Below are 26,908 nucleotides of genomic sequence, written 5' to 3'. Positions count from 1 at the left end.
TGAAAAACAGCTCTAAAAATCAGGAACAAACTCTTCTAGAACATGGCTTCAAAGCCTGAAAAACTCACAAAAAACTATAGCCTTAAAATGCTTTACGTTAGCCAACTTACTTTTGATCACAAAACATGAGTGACAAACAGAAGTGACTCAAATACACTGGCAAATATTTCCAAAGGGAATAAACAGAATTAAAAGGATGCTTTTAACTTCTTATGAACAAATGATGAAGAAAAAAATTGGAAACTGATATAAAATAATAATAACATGGCTAGCTTTAAGAAAATTTCAAAAATCTGTAATTAGATTAATATATTTATTAGGGCAACCCAATGGGCACAAAACAGATAGTCATCTCATTTTGTTGAATTCATATCAAGATACCATATGTATCAAAACATTGTGGGAAAGTGAACTAAATATACTAATTCCAGAATCAGACTGGTGTGCTATTTGGTCATCTTCTGTGCTGAAGTCAAGATCAGCTTTAACCAGAGAGAACTTTCTAAAGCTAGTACATAAATGGTATCTGACCCCTGTTAGGAAATCACAGATGATAAAATCTATATCACCTTTGTGTTGGAGAGGTTGTCCAGTCTTAGGGACTTATATCCATATGTGGTTATACTGTTCCAAAATTACCCACTTCTGGCACAATGTGAGCAACCAAATTGCTTCAATTACAAAACAAAAAATAATTTTTTGCCCAGCTTTTTTTGTTACTTTCAATATACACAAAAGGAAATAAATCTTTAAAAAACATAAAGTTGATATCTTTTTTGCTGACAGCAGCTCGTCTAGTAGTGGCTAATAATTGGAAAACAGGTCTTGTATCCCTGGACAGCTGGTGGAAAAGAGTTTGGGATCAATGGCTTATGGAGAAATTAACATATAATATGAAATATAACTCAAAACAACAAAATCAAAGACCTGTTCAGGAAAAATGGTCTCCTCTTATAGATTACATTAATACAAATTTTACATCAGTTTCTCCTCCATCTAGCCACTGTTCTTTATGGTCAGATTTATTTTAAACGAATTGAATTGTGTAAAATTTTAATAAGGCAAGTTTTTAACAACATGAAACTTTTTTATACCATTGTTTTATGATTGCAAGATTTTGTATTTTGTATTATGAATAAAGTATTTTTAAAAAAAAAACAACAACAACAGATAGTCAATCTTAAAGTTCTGTTGTCTGCACAATATTTTGAGATGTAATAGAGGTAGTGGGCTCCAGTTTTACATTTGAATTTAGTGGGTGGATGAGTTTGGAGGGATACTTTCAAAAACTTACAGCCCCTCCCAATTCATGGGGGATCCGTTCCAGACGCCCATTGAAAATAATGGTGCCATTTTATCCCTCCCTGCGTGCACACCACCATTTTATCCCTCCACGCTTGTCCCTCCCATGAAGAGCAAGACCATTAGAAAGAGTTGCTAATGCCCTAGAGGACAGGATCAAGATTCAAAATGGCCTTAATAGATCAGAAAGCTACAACACGGAGAAATGTAAGGTACTGCACTTAGGGCGGAAAAATGCACGAAAATAGGATAGAGAACACCTGCCTTAATGAGACTATGTATGAAAGGAATCTAGGAACATGAGTCAACAGTGTGATGTGGCAGCTAAAAAGGCCAATGAGATTTTAGGCTGCATCAATAGAAGTATAGTGTCTAGATCAAAGAAAATAATAGTGCCAACCTGGAATACTACAAAAAGGATGTTGACAAACTGGAGCGTGCCCAAAGAGGGGCAACTAAAATGATGAAGGGTCTGGAAACCATGCCTTATGAGGAACGACTTAGCGAGCTGGGGATGTTTAGTTTTAAGAGAAGGTTAAGAGGTGATATGACAGGCCTGTTTAAATATTTGAAGGCATGTCATATTGGGGCCGGAGCAAGCTTGTTTTCTGCTGCTCCAGGGAATGGGACCCAGAACAATGAATGCAATCTACAGGAAAAAGATTCCAACTCAACATTAGGAGGAACTTCCTGACAGTAAGGGCTGTCCGACAGTTGAATACACTCCTTGGAGAGTGGTAGAATCTCCCTCATTGGAGATCTTTAAACAGAGAGTGGACAGCCATCTGTCGGGGGTGCTTTGATTGTGATTTCCTGCATGGCAGGGGGTTGGACTGGATGGCTCTTGTGGTCTCTTCCAACTTTACAATTCTATGATTCTATGAAATGGAGAATTTGCTAAATTAGCTCTAGATTTTTGATTTGCTTCCCAATGTTTCAATCATGAACAATGTTTTGCTGCTGCTGCTGCCAAACTCTCAGATCTAATGGTGAAGGATACACAGAGATGAAGCAGATAGCCTGGAAGGAGCATCCATTGGCTGCTCGAGACCCGATCAGACGAGGACCATGGTGACTGCGTGGCCCACTCCTGAAGCGAGCCACGGTCTTTTAACATAGCATCTTCTTCCTTAGGAAGTAATGCAATTGACACTAAGGTCATTACAAAAGCATCCACTAAGGGAATAGCTGATACTTGCATTATATGACACTTGAATTAACAAATCTTGTAAATAAAGATTCAGCAGAGGCTTAGAATGTATTGCAATAAATGTACTGCAATAAAATAAAATGAATGTATTACAATAAAATCTGTGTATGTCTGGAAGTTGAACATCCATGACTCTAGGTAATGGTTTTCTTAATATTGAGTCTGATTTCTGATTTTTATCAGCTTCTTCCTGCTCCTTTTGACATAAATCTATCCCTTTTATCTGGTCACAGACATAGTCTAAAGCAATCAAACTGGTCCACTGCTGTCTTTCCTCCAGAGGTGGTCAACTGAAGTGTCTGTGTGGATGGCTCTCCTTCCAAATAAATTAAAGTTGTCCATCATCTTTCTTCTACTACTTTGTTTCTACTGATTCTGTTACCATAACTAACAGATAGGAGAAGAGGGATAAAGGAAAATACAGTTGGGAGTAAAGAACTTTTTATTAAAAAAAGATTTACATCAAAAGAAGTAAATTAGTTGGAAGAGAAAAACTAAACCTAAACCATGAACACTCATTCTTCGATGTGCAGAAAAGCAGTTCACCCCCACCATTATTTAGTGGCTGGGTATCTAATCTCACGTCAAACTAATGAGATGGAAACTTTGAGGAATTTCTTGATTTCTTTTTCTCTATTTTACTTTAACTTTCCTACTATACTGGCAAAGGCAAGGCTATAAAATTGAACTCAGAGTCGAGAGAGGGTATCAATAGTTTCAAATCTAAAGAACTTGGAACTCCTCATAAACTGCTGTGAAAAAATAACCCACATGATTTATGACATGCTCTTCTATACCATACAGAGAAAGGATGGTTCCCAAAACAGAGGGAGGCAAACAGTTGGTCCACTGCTTTTTAACCTAGCCATAAATTATCTTCATTGGTAGCTGCGTTTTCTAAACTGTTTGTAAATGATCTGCATTTAAAAGTGAGCAGTGAAGTGATTAGGTTTCCCATTGAAACCAGATTATTGAGGGTGGCTAAAACAAAGAGATAACGGAAATTAAGAGCTCATATTATAGGTTATACCTTTATTAGATGTATTAACGTTTCTTGAAGCTGAGATCTACTGAGAACTGTTGGAGGGAATGTTTGAACATCTACTGCGCCAACTGTAAGGGGTGAAGAGGAACAAACTTTGTTTTCAGCTTCAGAGGATTTCATGGCTGACTGCTGGAACATGCTAGGTGACAAAAGGACTGATGGCACCATTGTGGTTGTAGCTGCAGCAAACTGTGGAGAAGCAACCTGCAAAGGAAAGGGGGCAATTTGGTTAACAAAGTATTTACCTGTGTACATCTACTAAGAATGCCTTTCAATATTTGCTTCATCAGTATGTTCGTCACTGTGGCACATATTGTTCTTTTTTTTAACATTAGAATCCCAGTCTACATGCACAGAAACAATATTGTACTGTACTTCTTTCTTTGTCTGAGGTGCAAAAGACAATGGGATAGGAAATGACTCCTTGATGGCTTCTTCTAATGCCATCTGTTTTTTTGCTACTACCAGAATGGGAAGGAAACATGCTGCACTGAATGCCAACCAGAATGAAAGGCAGTATGGCTTAACTAATTTAATTTAATGCATTTCACGAAATTTATGAAAAAAATATCATTATGATCAATTCGATTAAAGCAATTTTTTAAAATTTACATTAAGGTTCCCTTGGAGCCCATCCCTGGAGAAAGAAAGGACAAACCTCAATCCATCAATCAAGGAAATAACTAATAAATCCAAATTAGTCAAAGTTCTATTTTGATATCTAGGTATAGTTCAGAGAGATGTTTGTTCTTATTAATAATGAGATAGATAGTATAATAGATGTTGGTATTTGCTTGACTTCCTTATAAAAACATTAATATGCTTTAATTTAATTTTAAATCTATATAAATAAAATGTAAATGTTAGTTTGTTCAAAATCTTAAATCTGCGAAAGTTCTTCACCGATTACTTTGAAATTTTGACACAACGTTCCATTCGAATACACACACTTTTATATACCTAATATGTTTTTATATATAGATGTCACATCTGTGACAGGTAAAAATATGTTTTTTTAAAAAAACTGTGTCATCTGTTGGACGTAACAGCAACACACCCCAACAGATATGCCATTTCAATTTCAGAGATTGCAATTCCCAATTTGATTGGCAATCACCATCAACAATGCTCTGGGCCAATCTTTAGAATTGTGCAGTTTAGATCTAGACACGGATTGCTTCTCACATGGACAATTATATGTTGCGTGTTGTAGAGTTGGCAAACCAGACAATCTCAATATCTACACCAGGCGTAGGCAACCTTTTTGAGCCGGGGGGCCGGGTTGCTGTCCCTCAGACAACTGGGGGGCCGAACTCAAAATGGTGCCCGGAGCGGCATGGAAGCTGCGGCAGGGGCGGCAGGACCGGGCTGGGGCCGGGCCCAAGGCCTCGCTGGCCTGTAGGTTGCCGACCCCTGATCTACACAGACAATGGAACAACAAAAAATATTGTATACCCACAAGCATTGTGAAATTAAATATTTTAGGGTGCTTTCTCTTTTCTTTCTTTCCATTCAACAGACTGAGTCACAGCAATGTGTGGCCGGCTAGTAGTATAATTAAAAAGGAAAAGTGACTAGGGGCAAAACAGACCACCAATTTGAGCCAGCTTTCCAGCGTGTGGGGCCATGGCGAGCACACACCACATGCCCTGATTCCGCCCCCCAATCTGGTCCATGCTACCCCCCGACCAGACAACGGGCAGCACTGGGGCTTCCTGCAGCGCAGCAACCAAATGCCGCATTTTGCTGTCCTTTTGGACAGAAAAACACCAGATTGGGGCCGTGTCATGGGGTTGCCACGGCCCCAATCCGCACTCAAACAGCCATCTTTCTAGCCCTAATTGTTTCTCTAAAAAAGTAGGAAAGCTTAAAAACTACAAAAAATACCATATATACAGTGGTACTCCCCGGGATAAGATTACCAGCTTACGAATTTTCGATACGAAAAATCCCATAGGGATTTATTGTTTCGGCTTACGAAGTTTTTTTTCGGTTACGAAAAAACCTCGGCGCTATGCCGCCACCGGAGGCAGCAGAGAGCTATTTTTTTTCCATTAGCGCCTATGGCAATTCAGGTTACGAAGGTTTTTCGGGTTACGAATTAGCGCGGAACGAATAATTTCGTAACCCGAGGTACCACTGTACTCATGTATAAGTCGACCTCATGTATAAGTTGAGGGCAGTTTGGATCCAAAATCATGGATTTTTATATGACCATGGATACGTCAAGGGGCAAACACTGGAGGATGTTGCAAAAGATCAAAGGGGGAAAAAAAGCACCACTTCCTCCCATATCTCCCACTCTAGACCCTCCCAAGCATCAGGCTCGGCATGGAAAAGGGAAAAACAATCTCGGCGCGTGCGCGCGCCACACACACACAACACTCTTCCCCTTACAAAACATCTCCAAGGCTCATGGTTGCAAAAGAAGGACAGACCCCACTGTCTCTCTGCTTGTCACCCCCAGGACTCCAAGTTCAGGGCTTGCAGAAATAGAGGACAGACCTTTCTCTTCTCTGCTTTTCACTCCCAGGACTCCAGGTTTAGGGCTTGCAGAAATAGAGGACAGACATCTCTCTCTCTCTCTCTGCTTTTCACCCCCAGACTCCAAGGTTGAGGGCTTGCAGAAATAGAGGACGACCTTTCTCTCTCTCTCTCTACTTTCTCCCCCAGGACTTCCAAGGCTCAGGCTTTCGAAAAGAGGACAGACTTTCTCTCTCTCTGCTTCTCACCCCAGGACTTCAGACAAACAGGTACAAGCCAGGGCATACTTTTGTGTGTGTTCCTTTCCCCAGCAGCAGCTTGTTAGCTATGGCTGTGCGGGAAGGCAGAGAGGGAAACACACACACACACACACACACACACAGGGAGAGAGGAGGAGAGCGGGCGCTGGGGCTTCAAACAAGGAACCATTACAAGGCTACAGAGGAAGGTGGGCACTTTTTTTCTTTCAATAAATTTATTAGCATTAACTCACTGACCCTTACATAAGTCTACCCATGATTTTGGAAATCATTTTGGGGCATAAATTTTTCGACTTATAGCTGAGTATATACGGTAATGGCCAACTGATGCCTTCTTTTACACAGTTTAAAGGCAAAGGGCTCTTAACTGTATACTTCCATTCAAGCAAGATCTGGAAGTCTCCAAAAGCAGCACATTAGGAGATGGTGTCTACCATCCTAGTTGTGTATATTAACATTATACTAACACAAATTACTTGAGAATGTGCTTGTATATTGATTTTGTCCTTGAGCTCAACTGGTAATGCCTCCTGAGGCTGCTGCACTGTTGTTTGGAGCTGCACATTAAGCAACATGGTACTGACTACCAAGAATCCTCTTCTGCTGATATATGCATGTTGAAGGAAAGTAGTTTTGTTAGGCTTTCCAAACTTTATTTTTAACCATTAAGAATAATGTAAATGATGTCCAGTGGGCCCTTGTTATCTGCTGGGGATTGATTCAAGGACCCCCTGTGGATACCTAAATGCATGGATGCACAAATCATATTACATACAATGGCACAGTGGAATGGCGTCCCCTACATAAAATGGCAAAATTAAGAAATTTTGGAATTTATGCGTTTTTAAAAAATATTTCAAGCCGTGAATGGTTGAATGGATAAAGAATCCATGGATACAGAGGGCCAACTGTATATCAATTTTATAGTTGTTGCACACCATCTTATAGGTAAGTGGTTTATAAATACATGTAAATAAATAAAATAAATAGCAACATAAATGGCAACATAAAATACATATGGTACTAAACGTGGATGGAGCTAGATTATACCTAGAATGGACCTAGGCTTAGCCAAGTTGGCTAAACAATTCTACAAAGGCTTGCATTGAGTTGGTCATGAGGGAGGAAAGCAGTGTGTTGCACTCCAATTTTTATGTAAAGGAATTATGTGAGGAATTAAATACATACTTGGTTTGCTTTTGACAAAGCTTTATGATGTGGAAATGTTTCAAGCTCCTTGTTTTGCTGAGCAACCTGTAAATTAAAACAAAAGTATGCAACCCATAAACAAGTATCTTTCTCATATGCATAATTGATCTCATATTTTCATAATGGATTTATGTGCATTTTGATGCTACTGGTTCACATTTACTAAATAAGATACATATGGTGATCTCACAAAACTGAGGTAAGTAATTAAAATTGCTTCTTACTGTAGTTCCTCGTTCCACACATTTATTTATTGTCCTCCTCAATATCACTGGTTTTATGCTACTATAAAGCTTACTGTCTAAGTGAATACTTGCTTGGCTGCAAACCTGTGCGTGTCAAAGATTTGAGTATTTATCTAATCAACTACTGCCAAAAAACCTGGATCTATTGACTAACACATTACCTGCACAGATGGAATAATTTTATTAGTCAGAGGCTGTTGCTTGTTGTGGGATTCCTTGAAACAATCTGGTGTTGCCAACTGGCTCATGGCAGATGAAGACGTTGGTGCTACTGAGGTTTTGTTAAGTGATTGCTGCATTTGATCATGCTGAGAGGTCAACCTGAGTTTCTGAAGAAGATCCTTATTTGGAAGTGGTGGGTTTGAAGTATCTCCTGTATTTGTTGCAGACAAAGATGTTAAAAACTGGTTTTGACCAGGAGTTCTATTTTGTGGACCATGGTTCATATCAGACAATGACTGATTCACAAGTGGAGATACCTGCTTGACAGCTTGCTGCATCACTTGCATTATGTTATTGTTTGTACTCATGTTCTGAAGCATTTGTGCACAGGGAGTGTCTGCTGCCACAGATGAAATAAGGATAGGGCTTAACTGTGCAGTATAGCTTGAAGCCTTATTTACTTCAGGCTGTGAAACAGAAGATGAGGCAATTAGCAAGGGTGGCACACACTCCTGTGGCAGTAAGGTAGAAGAATTGCTTTTGAAGCCTGGACAGTCCAGTTTTCCTAGAGGCTGGTGGATTACTGTTGATTGCTCAAAGGAAAAAGGTAGAAGTAAACTGTGCTCTCGACACAAGGTATCAGTCTTCTCTGCTGTCTCTGGATTGGTATAAGGGACTGCAGACTGTTCCTTTGGTAGCGAAGTTCCAAATAATTCTTCTACTGTTAGATGTTTAGGTATGGACTGACATGGCTAGAAAAGAAAAAGACCAGAAGTTCAGTTTAATGCTCAGTTCAGAAGATCAGTTTACATACAGACATGCTTCCTGTACACCTTTCTATACACACTACTGTTCAGAACACAAATAAAAATATTGTTTCTAAAGTCTGGGAGAATATTATCTATAAAGGGGCACAGCTTTGACAATGGTTTGATTATAGACATGTGAATGATCACTGTGAAGTACACACCGATGGAAGAGAGAATTCACATACAAATGATTCCTGGATTCTAGCCATTTTGTTTTTTTTCTGAGTGATTAAAAAAAAAGAATGGAGCAAAAGTAAGGCTGTTTTTATTTGGTTTTGCACCATTCATTTTGAATCACCTTGTACTTAAAATTACAAGATACTTGAGTCAGCAAATATATTTAAGGTTTTAAGAAAATGATGAACCATAGGCCCATTTGTCCAAAGGGATTAATTATTTCCAGTGATATGCTTTAGCCAATTTGTACACACATCATCCTAAAACAAACTAGTCCAAGTGGGGTTGTTCTACAAAGTTTTCTCTTCACTCGCCACAGAGAGGGAAGATATCACAGGCAAAGTCAACATATTCTGCTTCAAAATGGTTTGCCCTCCTGCTAGGAACTGTTTGCCTTCAAAAGAGAAATCAATTCTTCATTGAAATGTCATTGTCACAAAAGGAAGTTCTTCTGTATTAGCTACGTCCCATTTAACAGAATGCAAAAAGTATAGTTCTGTATTATAAATAGGTAAAGCTTTTGAACTCCATAGTTTTTTGTGAGTTTTTTGGGCTATGTGGCCATTTTTCTAGAAGAGTTTATTCCTGACATTTTGCCGGCATCTGCTAGATCTCCTAGATCCCTTTCACATGTAGTCTCATTCAGCCAGGTGTTGCCCATCCTATATTTGTGCATTTCATTTTTCCACCCTAAATGCAGTACCTTATATTTCTCCATGTTGAAATTCATTTTGTTAGCTTTGGCCCAGCTTTCTAATCTATTACGGTCATTTTGAATTTTGATCCTGTCCTCTGGGGTATTAGCTACTCCTCCTAGCTTGGTGTCATCTGCAAATTTGATAAGTGTGCCCCCAATTCTGTCATCCAAGTAATTGATAAAGATGTTGAACAGCACTGGGCCCAGGACAAAATCCTGTGGGACCCCGCTGGTCACTTCTCTCCAGGATGAAAAGGAGCCATTGTTGAGCACCCTTTGTGTTCGGCCAGCCAACCAGTTACAAATCCATGTAACAGTTACTTTGTTGCGGAGATATCAAAAAAGCCCTTTTTGTTGTTCTTAACCACTCTAGCAAGCCTGAGTTCATTCTGCGCTTTAGCTTTTCTGACTTTACCCCTACATGTGCTTGCTATTTGTTTGAATTCCTCTTTGGTGATTTCTCCATTTTCCCCTTTCTTATACAGTACATGTTCTGTTAAAAAGTTAGCTCAGTTGAAAGTTCCTTAGTCATCTATCCTGGTTTCTTGAGACACCTCCCATTTTTTCTTCCTCACTGGAACTGTTTCAAATTGTGCCTTCAGTATCTCCCTTTTGAGAAAGTCCCATCCGTCTTGAACTCCCTTCTCTTTTAGTATTGCTGACCATGGGATCACCCCCAGTATTTCTCTAAGTTTACTAAAATCCGCTCTCCTAAAATCTAGAATTCGTGCCTGACTATGCCTGGCTTCTCCTTTCCATTGTACAACAAACCCTAGGAGAACATGATCACTCCCACCTAAGGATTCCACCACTTGCACTCCATTAACTAGGTCATCCCTGTTGGTTAGGATCAGATCCAAAATAGCTGATCTCCTTGTTGCGCAAAACCTTGAGGATTTGGCTGGGTGTGACTTCATGCAAATATCAGGATAGCTGAAGTCATCCATCACTACTACATCTCTCCTTCCTGAGTGTGTGGTCATCTGTTCTAGAAAGGCATCATTCAATTCCTCCGTCTGACTTGGGGGTCTGTAGTAGATTCTCACAATAATATCCCTGTTGTTTCCCTCCCCTTTAATTTTTATCCAGATGCTCTCCACCTGGCTTCCAGGATTGATGTCCTGGATCTCTCCACTGGTGTAAATGTCCCTGACATACAGTATAAGGCTATTTCTCCTCTTTTCCTGTTTTACCTATTTCTCTTGAAAAGGTTATACCCCTCTATTCCTACATTCCAATCATGAGACTCATTCCATTAGGTTTCAGTGATGCCTATTATATCATATTGACTTTGTTGTACTAGGAGTTCAAGTTCAGCTTGCTTATTTCCCATACTATGTGTATTAGTGTAGAGACATTTAAGACCATGTGTTCCCTTGACTTGCTGCCGGTGCAAACATTTTTTCCTCCCACTGTTGGGTCTTTGAACTGTTTGTCTTGTTCCCTCTATGACAGTGTGACTATTTTCTCCAGCCCTTTTGCCTTCCAGAATACTGTCTCCCTCCCCCATATAACTCAGTTTAAAGCTCTCCTGATCAAATTTTTGAGAATAATAATAATAATAATAATAATAATATGATTTATTTATATGCCGCCCAATCACTGGGAATCTGGGTGGCTTACAACAGAGGGGATAATAGACGGTTCCCTGCCCTCAGGCTTACAATCTAAAAAGACACGACACAAAAGGAGAAGGGAATGGTGAAGGGGGAGGGGATCAGGTCCAGCAGTTCTTCTCTCCCTCTGAGGCCTGGACCAAGGCAGATGGACTGGAGGGAGGGCTCTTCTTCTTCAGGCTAGCCCTGATGGAGCTGAACCAGCCTAATTTTCTCCCTCACAGGCCGAAAGATTACAGTTATTTTTGCCAAATGGTGTGAGATGCAACCCATCCCTTGCCAGAAGTCCTTCCTCATGGAACCTCAGTCCATGATCCAAAAATCCAAACCGTTCTTGGCAGCACCACCTGCAGAGCCAATTGTTTACATCCACTATTTTCTTCTCCCTTCCTGGACCATGACCTTCGACTGGGAGAAGAGATGAGATGACAACCTGTGCATCCATCTCTTTCAACTTCCTACCCAAAGCCTCATAATCCCTTATGATATTCTGAAGGCTGTGCCTTGCAGTATCATTGGTTCCCAAATGAACCAAAAGAAAGGGGTAATAGTTAGTAGGCTTGACAAGTCTTGTGAGCCTCTCTGTCACATCGTGGATCTTTGCCCCAGGGAGACAGCACACCTCCCGAGTCATCTTGTCAGGCCCACAAACGACTGGTTCAGTACCTCTCAGCAAGGAGTCCCCCACCATGACCACATGCCTCCTGTGAGGCTTAGTAGCAGCTGTTCCCTTTGGTGGTACTCCCAGGATCCCCTGCTCTGTCCCTGAAGTCTGTCCATGCTGCTCTTCCTCATCATCTCTGATAACAGAGAGAGATTCAAATTGATTCTCCCAAAACGTTCCCTGGTTTCCCTACTTCAGTGTGTGACTTTCCTCCAACCATCTACTACTGTTGTATGTGAAGTGACTTCCTCCTCCCCAGCAATGTCCTCTGTGTGTTTTCTATCCAGGACCATCAGCTCCGTTCTGGTCAGGAAAACCTCTTGCTCCCTATGATGCTGAAGTGTAGTTACCTGGGCCTCCAGCTGCTGTACTTTCTCTTCTAAGAGGGCCACCAACTTGCACTTAGTGCAGGTAAAGTTCCCTACATCTCTAGGCATGAATACAAACATCCCACAAGTGTTGCAGGTGACTGCAGCAGGTCCTTCAGTGTCCATACTGAGAAGTCATAAGGAGGCACTGAACAAGACTGTGGGCTTCCCTGCTAAACACCAGTGTAAAGAATCCCTGCTGGCTTGGCCTTTGTCCCTAAGCTCTGTTAAAGAGCTCAAACAACTGGGACTATAGTTATGTAGAGAGCTCCTAAGGCAAGTCTCTGACTCACTTTCTCTGAGTAAAAGTTCCCACAAGCCCCTTAAGGAAAAAAGGGAAAAGAAAATGTGGTAAATTAAAGGAGAATCCCTCCAACGATGTTCCCAGCTCAGCTTCTCCTCTCTTCTCCAAAACCTCCTTGACTATATAAGACTTTTCTGTAGAATTAGGCTTCTGGCTCCTCCCAGAGCAGTAGCCCAAAGTTTAAAAGTTTAGATCTCACCCAAGCACAAGGACAAAGAAGACCAGCCTTTCCTCCTTGGAGAAATGAACTAGAATTCCTCTCCCAGCCTTCCTGTAGAATTAGGCTTGTTCTGTTCTGTTGCTGAATGGCAAGGCCTCAGGGTAGAAGGATATGCAGGGAGAATTTGTGTCTGCTTAATTAGTGGTCCATGGCTTGCTGGGGAAAACCCTGATCCTTGGTGGTTTTCATTTGTATTTTGCTGGGTCTTAATTTTGGTGTTTTTTTAGGACTGGTAGCCAAACTTTGTTTACTTTAAAGGTTTCCTCTTTCCCGTTGAAGTTGTTCATGTGTTTGTGGATTTCAGTGGCTTCCCTGTGAATTCTGACCTGATAGTTGTTGGCATGGTCCAGAATTTCAGTGTCCCTTGTCTAGGTTTCAGTTCAAGCTCAAGTTCAAAATAAAAGTTCAAAATAAAGTGCACATATTGGATCTATGCTCACCAGTCTATATCAGTAGCCTAAACAGCTGGTGAGACCCGCTCTGAGTAAATATATTAGTTTAACATCTCAAACATCTGAGAAATAGGAGAATTTCCATTTCAAGGAAATTCTCTGACATTAAACTGTACATCACTCTTTCTTCCACCAGGTGGTACTACTTGCAGGCACAAATTATCATATTGATCTACAGATGTGCTCAATATATATATTTTTCATAGCAATCCAACATTTATTAATTATTCCTTGGATATTTGTCTTACTATTTGACCAAAATGTTATTTTGGTCAACTAATATGGTATTTATCATATTTGAAAACAAAAGCTTCATGGAAAACAATAAAAAATCACTAACATTTTTGTCAAATTAGACAAGCAGCTTGCTGGTAGACAACTGCCAACAGTCATTTCTATTGTTGTTACATGGGCAATGAAAATGGCACACATGGCTCTTCCACTATATTTTCTAGACCACTGATTTCCAAACTCTGGCCTTCCAGGTCTTTTTGGACGTTGGCTTCCAGAATCCCACACCATTGGCTAAGAGAGCTGAATCTCCTGGGGGCTGAAATCCTAAACACCTGGAGGATGAGAGTTTGGGAATCACTGTAAATCTAACCTAAAACCATTACTCACAAGTCCCATGCTAACCCACTTCTCAAATCTATTAGGGTTTTTTTTAAAATACATAGAACCAGAGAGTTGAAAGAGACCACAATGGTCATCCAATCCAATTCCCTGCCATGCTGGAAAACATAATCAAAGTACTCCCAACAGATGGCTATTCAGCCTCTGTTTAAAAACCTCCAAACAAAAAGACCACTACTTTCCAAGGCAGTGTGTTCCACTGTCAAACAGTGCTTATTGTCAGGAAGTTCTTCCTAATATTTAAGTGGAATCTCTTTTCTCGTAGCTTGAATCCACTGTTCCAGGTCCTATTTTTTGGAGCAGCAGAAAACAAGCTTGCTCTATCCTCAATATGACATTCCTTCAAATATCTCTAAACATGGCTATCATGTCACCCTTTAACCTTCTCTTCTCCAGGCTAAACATACCAGGCTCCCTAAGCCACCCCTCACAGGGCATGGTTCCCAGACCTTTCACCATTTTGGTTCCCTTCTCTGGACAAATTTCAGCTTCTCAATATCCTTCTTGAAATGTGTTGTCCAGAGCTGGACACAGTGTTCCAGATGAGATCTGACCAAAGCAGAATAGAGTGGTACTTTTACCTCCCTTGATCTAGCTGCTATACTGATGAAGCCTGTATCACACTAGCATTTTTAGCTGCCAAATCAAACTGTTAACTCATGTTCAAATTATGGTCTAATAAGACTCCTAGATCCCTTTCACATGTACTGTTGTCAAGCTAAGTATAACCCATCCTATATCTGTGCATTTCATTTTCCCTGCCTCAGTAGAGTACCTTAAATTTCTTCATAATGAAATTCATTTTGTTAGTTTTGGCCTACCTCTCTAATCCATTAGTCATTTTTAATCCTGATCCTATCCTCTTGGTTATTAGCTACTCCTCCTAACCTACTGTCATCTGCAAATTTGATAAGCGTGCCCTTTATTTCTTCATCCAAATCATTAATAAAAATGCTGAATAGCACTGGGGCCAGGACAGAACCATGTCACACTCCACTAGTCACTTCTCTCCAGGATGAAGAGAAGCCATTGGTGAACTCCTTTGGGTTCAGTCAACCAATTATAAATCCACCTAAGAGTTGCACTGTCAAGCCCACATTTTACTAGCTTTTTGCAAGGATATCAAAGATCTTACTGAAATCAAGATATGCTACATACATAGCATTCCCTTAATCTACCAAGCTTGTAACACTATCAGAGAGAGAGAGAGAGAGAGAGAGAGAGAGAGCGCTAAGATTAGCCTGCCATGACTTATTTTTGAGAAAACTGTATTGACTTCTAGTGGTCACAGCATTTCTTTCTAAGTACATACAGACTCTCTGTTTCATTATCTGCTCTAGAATCTTCCTGGTACTGATATCAGGCTAACTGGGCAGTACAGTGCTACCTCGGGTTACGAAATTAATTCGTTCCGCCGCTCCGTTCGTAACCCGAGTAATTTCGCAACCCGAAAAGGCTTTCCGTTAGCGCTGGAAAGCCGCTAGCCGCGCTTTGCATTTGAATTTCGCGCCGAAATAAATTTCGTAACCCGAAAAAAACATTGTATCCCGGAACAGTTTTTTCCAATCTAACTTTTTCATATCCCGGAAATTTCGTAACGCGATCAATTCGTATCCCGGGGTACCACTGTAATTGCTTGGGTCCTCTTTCACCCTCTTTTTGAAGATGGCAACAACATTTACCCTCAGCCAGTGCGCTGGGATTTCTCCTGTTCTCAAGGAGTTCTTAAAGATTATTGCCAGTGGTTCTGAGATTTTTTTTGCTAGTTCTTTTAATGCATGAGGATGAAATTCATCTGGCCCTGAAGACTTGAATTCATTTAGACTGGCCAGGTACATGTGTACTACTGATTTGCCTGTTCTCTGCTGCATTTCCCCTACTGCATCATCTCATTTTCCCCAGGGTGAACACTGTTTTCCTTTTAATAATAATAACAACAACTTATATCCTGCCTCTCCCTACAGATCGAGGTGGATGTACAGTACTTCCGTTTCTAGGTCCCCGGTTCCAGAAATGGCCGCACCTGGCATATCAGCTGAAGCTGATAACAGGAGCTCCTGGCCATCACATCTATCTGTGCTGACAGCTGAAGTGATGTGTCCAGGAGCACTCCCAAGCTGTGAACATAGTGCTTTAGGGGAAGTGTGACCCCATCCAGAATTGGTTGACATATTTCCATTCCCAGATTGAGGCTCCCTATAGCTAGTACCTCCATCTTATCAGGATTCAGCTTGAGTCTGTTTTTCCTCATCCAGTCCATTACCCCCTTAAGACATTCATTCAGAGGAGAGATGCCATCCTTAGTTGCTGCAGCAGTCTGAGACATGGAGAAACATATCGGGGTGTTATCAGCGTACTGATAACACCTCGCCTCATGTCTCTGGATGATCTCACCCAGCGGCTTCATGTAAATGTTGAATAGCATTGAAGATAGGATGGCACCCTGAGGGACACCAGACTTTAGCTCCTTTTCAGAAGAGCAAATGTCTCCAAGCATCACCATCTGGAATCTGCCTGAGAGACAGGAAAGGAACCACTGCAATGTTGTGCTCCCGATTCCTAAATCTCCCAAGCTTTCCAGAAGGATATCATGGTCAATGGTATTGAAGGCTGCTGAGAGGTCCAAAAGCACCAACAAGGTTATACTTCCTCTATCGATGTCCAGACGGAGATCATCAACTAAGGCAACTATAGCAGTCTCGACTTTGTATCCTGTCCTAAAACTGGTTTGAAATGGATCTAGTCTTTTAGGAGAAGACTGAGGCAAAGAAAGTGTTAAGTTTCTGTGCCCCATTAGCATTTCACCATCTTCTCCATTCAGTGGCCCTACCATCTCCTTGTTCTTCCCTCTGCTATGGACATAATTAAAAAGCCCTTTTTATTGTACTGAGCTTGTTCTGTGCTTTATTTTTCTGACTTTGTCCCTACACATGCTGGCTATTGGTCTGAATTCCTCTTAGGTGATTTCTTCCTTTCTCCCTTTCTTTTACATGTCCTTTTTAAGTCTTATCTCAGTTCAAAGTTCTTTTGACATCCATCCTGGTTTCTTCAGACCCCTCTCATTTTTCCTGCTCATTGGAACTGTTTAGAACTATTTGAAATTATGTCTTTAGTACCTAACTTTTAAGAAACTCCCATTTATCATGAATTCCCTTGTCTATTAGTATTCCTAATCCAGGATCACACCTGGTATTTCCCTCAGTTTAGTGAAATCAGTTTTCTTAAAAGTGTAGAATATGTGTTCAACTATGCTTGGCTTCTCCTTTCTGTTGTATAACAAACTCTAGGAGAGCCTGATCACTCCTGTCTATGGATCCCACATTACTGCTGCATTAACCAGGTTATTATTGTTGGTTAGAATCAGATTCGAAATAGCTGATCCCCTTGTTGACTCTTCCACCTTCTGGACAATGAACCTGTCTGGCAAGTGAGAAATTTGTTGGACCTTATATTCTTGGCAGAATTTGATTTCCAATAAATATTAAGATAATTGAAATCTCCCATTACTACATATCTCGTTTCTGAATGTTCGGCCATCTTTTGGAGGCGTCATCCAATCACTCAATCTGGCTGTGAATCCAAATATAGATGTGCTATGTGATTATTGTGCTGGTGTAAACCAGTTCAACACAGTGCTGATGGACACACTCAGAACAAAAAACAAAACATATTTTAGTTAGAAGGGCTTGCTATGAAGATAACGAATAGTGAATCAATATTGTTATGCTTTGGATTTGAATTAACTTACATGGTCTTGCACTTGTAATACTGACAATCCATGCTCTGAACTCTCTGCATTTTCAGCCTTTGTAGGATTTGTACTTTGTTGTGTCCCACAGATCAAATCGCCCTTTTGATTCTAGAAAGTAAAACACATTAATGCCTCTGATTCCTGTGTAGACATATGAGCTCATAGTGATTTTTAAAAACACTTTGTTTCGTTTTTTTCTTCTTCCCCCTACACATAGCAGCTTTTCATAACATGCCAACTATACAATACTGTGATATCACACCATATACTTATTTGACAGCCCTGTCCATATCATGAGCCATAAAAATATCTTGATGAAAGCATGAGAAAAAGTCTGGGTAAAAATCATGAAAGCTACTTCAAGCTATATATTTCTCCTAGTTGTCTGCTCCCAGTTGTCCCAGAAAAACAAGAGATGTGTTCATGTCATTTTTGTTATGCAAATGAGCAGAGATGAACTACACATCTACAAGGTGGAAGTTTTTAAAAAATAACCCACAATTAAGTACACAACATTTTTCACTTGCCCCAATACATGCCATGGATTCGCAGAACAACTGCAAAAAACAACTTGGCCTCAATACAACTGATAGTCCCAACTGGAGTAAATCCACTGAATCAGTGGAATTCACATAAGTATCGATTTGCCAAATTTCTAGTGACTGAATAGGTTTACTCTAGTTGGAGCTTAACAACGGACCTAGGCCTTTGCACCCAGCATGATTCCAAGCGTCAGGCAAGTGTACGAAGAGCACCAAAATAAAATCATGACTCAGCTTCATGGTTCAGGTGATCTGTCACTTTCAATAATTTATGATGCATTCATATCAACAGAGCTCCAGTTCACAGGATTTGTGACTGTGGAGAGAAAATTCATTCTTTAGATTACCTTTAAAGTTATCTAAAGTACAAGCACCAATCTAAGAAAGGGAGATAAGCAAACTGCAACAACTGTAAAGTTTGCTAGCAGATGGAAATTTACGATCTCACTTCCATTTCTGGTAAATTTTGAATGCATTTAAAATAGAACTTTTACATTTTTTTTCAGTTACAGATTTAAAATGCAATGCATATGGGTTCACAAATATATATTGCCTTAGTGTCTTCTTCCTCTCATTTAGATCAGTTATAGTCTAGACTTAAATTCCTTGACATTTTGTGGTTCTAAATTATTGTCCTTGTTTATAAGGCCAGGTTACAATAGTGTACTAACCATTAAAAACATATATCCAAATGCATTCATTTTCACATAGTACTTGAAAGATTATACTGATTTAGAATCTTAGATTAAATCACTCAAGCCTTTACAAATCTATTTTCTTACTCCTGGCCTGCTCCTTTCTTATGCTAACTCTCTCTCAATCTCATGTCAACTGCACAACAGGATTACTTTAAGATCCATCTGGAACATACTAGGTAGATTTTCTTCTCTTAAATATTAAAATGCAAATTCAGTTATATTTAAGAGAAGTGACCAGGTAGAATTGGTATTAGTAAGAGCAATGCCGTAAAAGAATATAGATACACCTGAAAACAAAAATAAGATTAACTAAAACACAGAGAGAGAGAGAGCAACAGGGGGCATACATGATGCAAGGAGAGGAAAAAATCTATAACTAAATAATTATAGGATCCCATTTTGGGAGAAAGATGGGATAGAAGTGCAATAAATAAATAAATAAATAAATTGACGCATCCTGCATCTATTCTGCATGACGTTTACTTCTAAAACATCCCTGTTAAATCCCTCCATTATTAGACAGACATTTCTTCTTTTAAACAGTTATTTTTCAGTTTTGCATATATAAAAACACAATATCAGTTCTGACTACTAAAAAGGAAACCTGCAGTTTAGGAAATACACTTAACAGTGTTACACTTAACAGGGGAAATTGTGTGGGGTCTGAGCCGTGGCTCCCACAGCTACAAAGGTGGAATAATAAATGCAAGCTTTTCTGAGCACACAGAGTGTTTGTATACATTTTAACCAGCTGATTTAATTCAACCTGTCCTGTTTATATTAACTCTGCAGAGAAAGAAGTGGGCATATAGATTTAAGGCAGAAACCTGGATGTACAATGACTTCACAAGATAGGCAGGCAGATTTTACAAGTGAAGTAGATCATAAAGGCTGCCAAATTATTTTAGGCAGTTCCTACAGCCTTAAAAACATAGCAAAGAGATATTCAGTAAGGAAAGGGCTCTCCTGTTACTAGCACACAAATGAATCAATAATGCACTTTTATTCAGAATTATTGGATTATATCCCATGAGCAGAGGCCTAAGTGGCAGAACGCTCTTAATGATAAAAGGAGATGATAGAGGGCAAAGTTTAATTTATTTTCCTTTCCCTCTAAAACTTTGCTCTGGTGGGTTCAAAGACCTTCTGGAATACCTGGGGATAGGTGGGAAAGAGACTACAGGTGAAAATTCTGAAGACTCCAATGGGCATGAAATCATTCCACCATTCACAGAACAGAGATTCTGGACCCAAGCCCTTGAAATCATCAATCCTTAAGCTTATTCTATTCTTTTTCTCTCCTCTAAATGCAGGATGCATTTTTTTCAATTTCAGTTTTTGTTTTAAACACAAATCAATGTAGCATACAGCAGTATCAACAACAAAAAAGAGGATAAACAGTTACAAGGAAAGGTGGAATAAAAAGTGTTGTAGAGTTTCTATCAGTGGAGAAAACAACTATTTACATACAGTTCAAGAACAACTGACCAAACATCTTGATATTCATTCTCTTTCTGTTCACATCAATATACAGCCAAATGAAATAGGGACAAGCAATGTAAATTACTGATCCATTGTTGCTCGGTAAACACTGTTTTCTCTTTTCTGGTGGCACAATGGTGAAATGCTGGTACTGCAGCCACAACATTGTGAGCTTGATCCTGCAGGACTTCAGGATGGCTCAGCCTTCCATCCTTTCATAAGTAGGTAAAATGAATACCCAGCTTCTTGGGAGCAATTGGCCAACACATTGTAAACCGCTTAGTGTGTGCTTAGTTCACTATGAAGCATTATAGAAATGTCAAGTGCTATTGCTATTTCCAAGGTTGGACTAACATTATCTAAACCCAATTATGAGACCCTAAAAAGCACCTGATCCTGTGTCATCTAGGAAGCTTAGGGTTAGCTCTGCTTAGTACTTGGATGTGAGACTGCCAACAAATACAGGTGCTGTAGGCTATACTTCAGATGAAGGAACTGGCAAAACCACCTCTGAATATTCCTTGCCTACAAAAACCGTATGAAATTCATGGATATAGGTTGACTGGCAACTGGAAGGTGTGCACACACTTAGATCAAATGAATTGATTGGAAATAGGAAAGTCAACAGTTGACTCAATACTTAGGTATGTTTGCTCATTTAATGACCTATTATAATTTGGACTGACAATTAGATTAATCTTCTAATGTGGAGTGGGCAAATTACAGTCTACCAGATGTTCCTGAATTGCAATTCCCAAGATTCTTCACCTTTCATTATGATGTTAAAGACAGAGGGAATCAACAGTCCAGCACATCTACAGGACCACACTGTAGCTATAACCACAGTGTCACCCAAAAAGAAGTTCACAATCATGTTATTATATGAGTCAGTGACCAATTTTTATCATGCACCACCAGCATTTCAAAGAGGGGATAACAAGTTGTAGCTGCAATCTCTGCAGCATCCAGTCTGTTTCTGTGGATGACATACCACCTCAGGGTCTGACAGATCAGAAAGCTAGATTACCCAGGCTAAATGGGAAAATCCCATTCACTATTTCACTCTTTATGGTGATAAGTAAATCTTACATTTGTCAGAGAACCAACAATACAAACATATTGTCAGTCTGATCTGGTCCACAAAGCCAACTCAGTCTTCTAGAAGATTGGGGGCACAGATGCCACACAAGCAGCTGGTCCAAAAATAGGCACAAGCAGATGTTAAAGTTGCAGAAACTGACAGTGTGCCTAATTTGGTTGACCAAAGTTCTCTAGTAGAACACAGAATGATTTTAGATTATCCTTTCTATCTAGAAGTTGGTCCTGTTAAGGAAAAAGCAACATGGGATATACAGTGAATGAAATAAAACATGTATGTGAGAGTCAGAATGACTCAGCAGAAGCAATTAGGAGCCACACAGGTGTAAATGGTAATGGAATTAACAAGTCCTAAATACCAAGGACAGAAATGCAAAGTGGATAATTGAACACACCTGAGAATTGTTAAGTGGTCAAGGCTGAGATGACGAAATCATTAATTATGGGATGAACCAAGAGAACCAATGAGAATGGTTGAGCACGCCCACTGGGTGGAAACAGGCAACAGTGGGTGGTATCTTGCAATGACTATAATAATGACTATGAATCCCAATGTATAGTGTGGGTAGTATTGTATTGGAGCTGTATATAGTAGATCTTTTATATAAGACTACTGAGTTGTCTGGTGTCTTGGCTGAAGATACAAGAGCCAGCTGGATCCTGAAGAAGGGTGAAGACTTCTGTGGAAGCAAGAGTGAGAAGGCTTGGAGAGTTTGTCAGGGTCTTCAGCCTATTCTCTGTAACTCTGCTGCTTTAGAGCAAAGCTTTAACCACTGGCCAAAACTGGTCAGCGCGGTGCGTAACAAGGTGGTGAGTTCGAGCCAGAGGTGAAGAGCTACAACTCCCATCATCCCTGACAGGTCCAAGGTAATAACCTGGCAAGGTGCACAGCCCTTCCACAAACTCTTCTTTTTCCTATCCTCAGTCTGATATATGTCACAAGGTTACTTTGGTAAGTGTATATCAATCAGTTCTAATTCCAACAATGAGGGTTTTCCAAGCCAACTGTGTGACCAAAAACAGGATGCAACTGAGAAAGCAGGAATCCTAAATAAGTAGATGCAAATGTCTGCTACCTTTACATGGTTGGATGCTAACAATGCATGGAGCTCCCCTGAAGTATACATTGTGGTAAATTAAATCGATATGTAACACTTAATTAGTACTGCTCAACTGGCTGCAGAAAAATGTTGATTGACCCACATCCACAGCAAGACTCACTCAGGTTGTAATGTGGATGTCTGAAACAGAATTTTGGTACATGAATGGGGCAGATCCCTTAGCATGTCAAACATTAATTCTTATCATGTTTATTTTATGCTATGTGCTTACTGAAAAGGAAGTCTACCTACTGAGGTATGTTTCAGTACCATAGAGCAGAGCAGCCAATACAGTTATACCACTGTCAAGATGCTTTTTGATATCAGAAAACTTACTAATTGTATTGGAATGATTAACTTTCTTGGGAGTCTTGATGCGCAACATTGTGAGATCTGACTTTACCCATTTGACAGAATATCCTGATATGAGTCTGAATTCTTGAATCAGGGTAATATATCAGGAAACATTTTGATGGGCTGGCCCCTCCTTATTTATCTGAACTTCTTTCTCCTCACATTCCCACTCGTACCATCCATTCTAGTAGTCAAGGTCTACAGTCCCAGCCTAGGATTTCCACTGCCCTATCCCAGATTCATTCCTTCTCACTTGTTGCCCCTCATTCCTGGAATCTTATTCCCCCATGAGCACGGCTCATCACTTCTTTAACCAGTTTTAAAACTAAGTTGAAGACAATATTGTTCAGAGAAGCGTTCCCAGGCATTGTACAATTGTTTAACCAATTGTTATCTGATATCTGATTTGATATTTGATGTTTTTTAATTTGTTGCCTGCTTATTTTTATCTAATTCTATCTTGTATTATTATCTATTGTTTTATATGTGTTTTGTAGAAAGTACGCCACTGGCAGGTTTCATTTTTATCGATCTTATGGTTTGTATGTACAGCGCTGTGTAAATCTACAGCACTATATAAATAAAGTATAATAATAATAATGATTCAATCCAAGAAAGTAATCGCATGAAGTATGATGAAGCCACAGGAAGTGTTTAAAATTTTGATGGGATGGAAGACAAAGTGTGAAACCCTTTATACTTTGAATATCACAAGCAAGGGGACCACAAAGGCAAGATGAAAAAGGCTGGCAGGAGAGCAGACCTCCCTGCAGTGTATCTGTCTGCAACAATAAAGGCTGTGAGCAAACACCATTTGTTTCGAGTTGGGAATCAGGTGCAGCAAAAAGAATATATTTAAAAATAATAGACACAAAAAAAGTCAACCTTTAGAACACAGTCAATTGCCCCCACCCAAGAAGAAAAATAGAACTAGTAAATTACTCTCGTTCTCCTGACAATTTTCAGCCAATATTATTAAAATTAAAGGTGTCTTGACATTTCATAAGCCATGGTGAGTTTTTGTTTTTAAACGGCAGCAAGTCATTTTAGGTTAGACAAACATCGGTGTGCCCAAAATTACTGTTCTAGGGTAGCTGAAAGCCTTTAGCCTTTTGCATCATGATTCAACATACCCTCAAGCATTTTAAGACTGCAGAGTATTCCCAGATGATATGATTCACTGCCTGTTTCTGTTTTGCTCAGTGAGTTTGGGTAAATAGATAATTATTTGAGAATGCTAAACTCAGTAGGAAATACTGAGAATTTCAATGTTACAACTTTTCCTGGACTGTCTATAACAGGGGTAGGCAACCTACGGCCCGCGGGCCAGATCCGGCCCGGCGAGGCCTTGGGACTGGCCCCAGCCCGGTCCTGCCACCGATTGCCGCATGGCCTTTGGCAGGTAAGCGGGGGCAAGCGGCGGGCAAGGGGGGCAATTGTCTATAGAAGCCTATAATATAAATATAATATAAATATGTTATTTATATTAAAATTAAAAAAAAAATCAGCATTTTTTTCACGTGTCCTCCATTTTTAAAAAAAAGTGCCCTCCATTTGAAAATGTTGTCCTACATTTGTCCCGGTTTATTTATTTATATAATTTTTTTAAAAAATTTATTTAATTATTTATTTTTTGGCTTCGGCCCCCCAGTTGTCTGAGGGACAGCAACCCGGCCCCCAGGACAAAAAGGTTGCCTACCCCTGGTCTATAATATTATCAGGTTTCTAAACTGAATAACAAGTATATGGCATATACTGTATATAATGGTATATAACTGCCATTTATCCTACTTTCCAAGACAGGATCTGAAATTAATATTAATATTAATAATCAAAAGCCAGGATATTTACAAGATGGAACACTGATGGAACCCTGGATGTTATTTTCCCCCCATATAAAACAGCCCCATTTTGGTACTGTATACTGCTAGGAGAGAAAAGTTCATATACAGTATTGAGAAAAAAATGAGACAGTCGCTATGCTCAAGCCCCACTGAAAATAATGGGGCTTGTGCATGCAGTGGTGAGCAGGCCATTTCTTGGCTGTCATGCGGGTTTCAGCGTAAGCTGAAAGCTGCGTATAGCACGCCCATGTCTGATGCGGGCACACTGTATCATCAAACTAGGAGAATTCACCTGTTGGCTCAAGAATGCTATTATTGGTACTAACATTTTCCTCGATGTAGATACCAGTCTGAAAAGGAGAGTCATAAATTGGTAATGGTTTTGTTGCAATTAAATCTCAAGACATTGGATCCTGTTTGATCTTGGCAGCTAAGCAGGTCAACCCGGGTTATCACTTGGATGAGATACTGTTTATGAATACCAGATGCTGTAGGCTATATCTCAGAGGAAGGAACAGGCAAAAACATCTCTGAGTATTCCTTGCCTAAGGAAACCTTATAAAATTGATTGGATCATCATACGTTGACAGGTGACTTGAAGGCAGATACACACATACCATTTTTTTTATTATTTTTTTGTAACTTGGAGTCATAGGCACATGTATCTAAGCCTCCTGTAAATCTATTGAGAGCAAATAATCATGCAAATTCAAATTCACCGGAGTGGTTTGAACCCATTTTGATGAAATCTGATACTGCACAAACTCATTCAGAATTCTGAAATCCAAAATCAGTCTGTAGCCCCCAGTGCTTGGGCATGATAATAAATTGAATAAATCTCTTTGCATTTACTCTAGGCACTTACTCTACAGCTCAAATTTGCAACAGATGTTGATTTTCTTTTTGTACACACTCTCTCTCTAGGCAACGTCCTATGGTATAAGTAATAAAATATACCTTCACCTCATTCTCTTTGAGAATAAAATTTCATATCCTACTGTAAATACTCAAAGTACCCTGTCAGTTGTGGTTAAACCCTACAGATGATTTAAGTAAAGCAATCTTTCACCCACCAATATTTAACTGAAGTCAATAACATGATCTTCCACCCCTCTTGGAGTATCCAGCCTCTTCCTTCATTATTCTGAAAGTACTGTTCTTATTATTTCTCAGTCCATGACCTGCAAACTCGGGGCAGATTTGGGTACTGTCCTAGTGGTGCAGTAGTTAAATGTCTGTACTGCAGCCACTCACTCACAAAGCACAGGTTTGTAAGTTCAATACTAGTTCAATACCAGCCAGGGGGTCAGGGTTGGCTCAGCCTGGCATCCTTCTGAGGTCGCTGAAATGAGTACCCAGCATGTTGAGGGCAATTAGTAGACCTCTTAGGGAGTGCTTAAGTGCACTGATAAGTGGTATACAAATGTACTTGCTACTGCTATTGCTATTGATTAATTTCCATTTCTCTGCAGGCAAACCATAGGCAAACAGGACTCATCTCTATCATCGTCTGATCCTGCAGTTTTCATTCTTTTCTTTAAAGCATAACTGATTGTCGATCCCACATGCCCTTTAAATCTGAACTAACCAACAATTCAAGAATAGAAATAGTATAGAGAGGGACAGGAGTAATATAAGGCAGGAATTAAAAAACAACAACAAGGAAAGGAAGAGACAATGGATGAAACAAATTGGACTCCTGCCTCAATCAGCCGTCACAAGGGATTGTCTGGTTGCAGATTGCTCCTTCAGCTTTACGGAGAATGGATGCAAGGAATAACTGAGAAATAAGTACTCTGTATTGTTATGAAGAAAACAATTGCTGAAAATTAATTTAACTCTAATTAATGTACATATAAAAATATAAAATGAAAATCTGGTCTCAGATTTGTAACATGCCCTTGCTTACCCGTTCATATTCAACCTTGGCTTTGCTAAGCATCTCAAGGATATCAGTGCAACCATTAATTCTGCTGACTTTTCCTCTATCCTGCAACAGTTGCTGGGATCTCTGTGTTTCTTCTTGTATCACCCTATAGGAAAAGAAAAGACTGTAAATGTTTAGCATGCATTAACATGTGTAGTATTTTAAGTGAATCTACTGTACCCTTGATGAAAGTTATGTACATGTTAATTCTTACCAATTTATACCAAAAAGGAACAGACACTTGCATTAAAAAAG

At 39.7% G+C, this 26,908-nt stretch overlaps 1 protein-coding gene across 2 annotated transcripts in view; it reads right to left on the bottom strand.

Annotated features, from left to right (window-relative positions):
* The window catches only part of DCP1A (decapping mRNA 1A), a 50,962-nt gene that overhangs the window by 7,351 nt on the left and 16,703 nt on the right, over positions 1-26,908 (bottom strand). Inside the window, exons 5-10 of one of the 2 annotated variants that reach the window (XM_042451020.1) lie at positions 26,636-26,759; positions 17,606-17,716; positions 7,917-8,669; positions 7,490-7,555; positions 3,543-3,761; positions 2,151-2,431 (exon numbers count right to left, since the gene is read on the bottom strand). In XM_042451020.1, coding sequence (XP_042306954.1) covers positions 2,243-2,431; positions 3,543-3,761; positions 7,490-7,555; positions 7,917-8,669; positions 17,606-17,716; positions 26,636-26,759 — 1,462 coding nt within the window. In that variant the 3' untranslated portion in view covers positions 2,151-2,242. Of the gene's footprint in view, positions 1-2,150; positions 2,432-3,542; positions 3,762-7,489; positions 7,556-7,916; positions 8,670-17,605; positions 17,717-26,635; positions 26,760-26,908 lie in introns of those variants that run through there. The other variant, XM_042451021.1, reaches the window with a different exon arrangement.

This window comes from Sceloporus undulatus, chromosome 2 (assembly GCF_019175285.1).
Source record: "Sceloporus undulatus isolate JIND9_A2432 ecotype Alabama chromosome 2, SceUnd_v1.1, whole genome shotgun sequence".
NCBI lineage: Eukaryota > Metazoa > Chordata > Lepidosauria > Squamata > Phrynosomatidae > Sceloporus > Sceloporus undulatus.
Note: the sequence above shows the minus strand (reverse complement) of the source record. Positions and strands in the feature narration are given on the sequence as shown.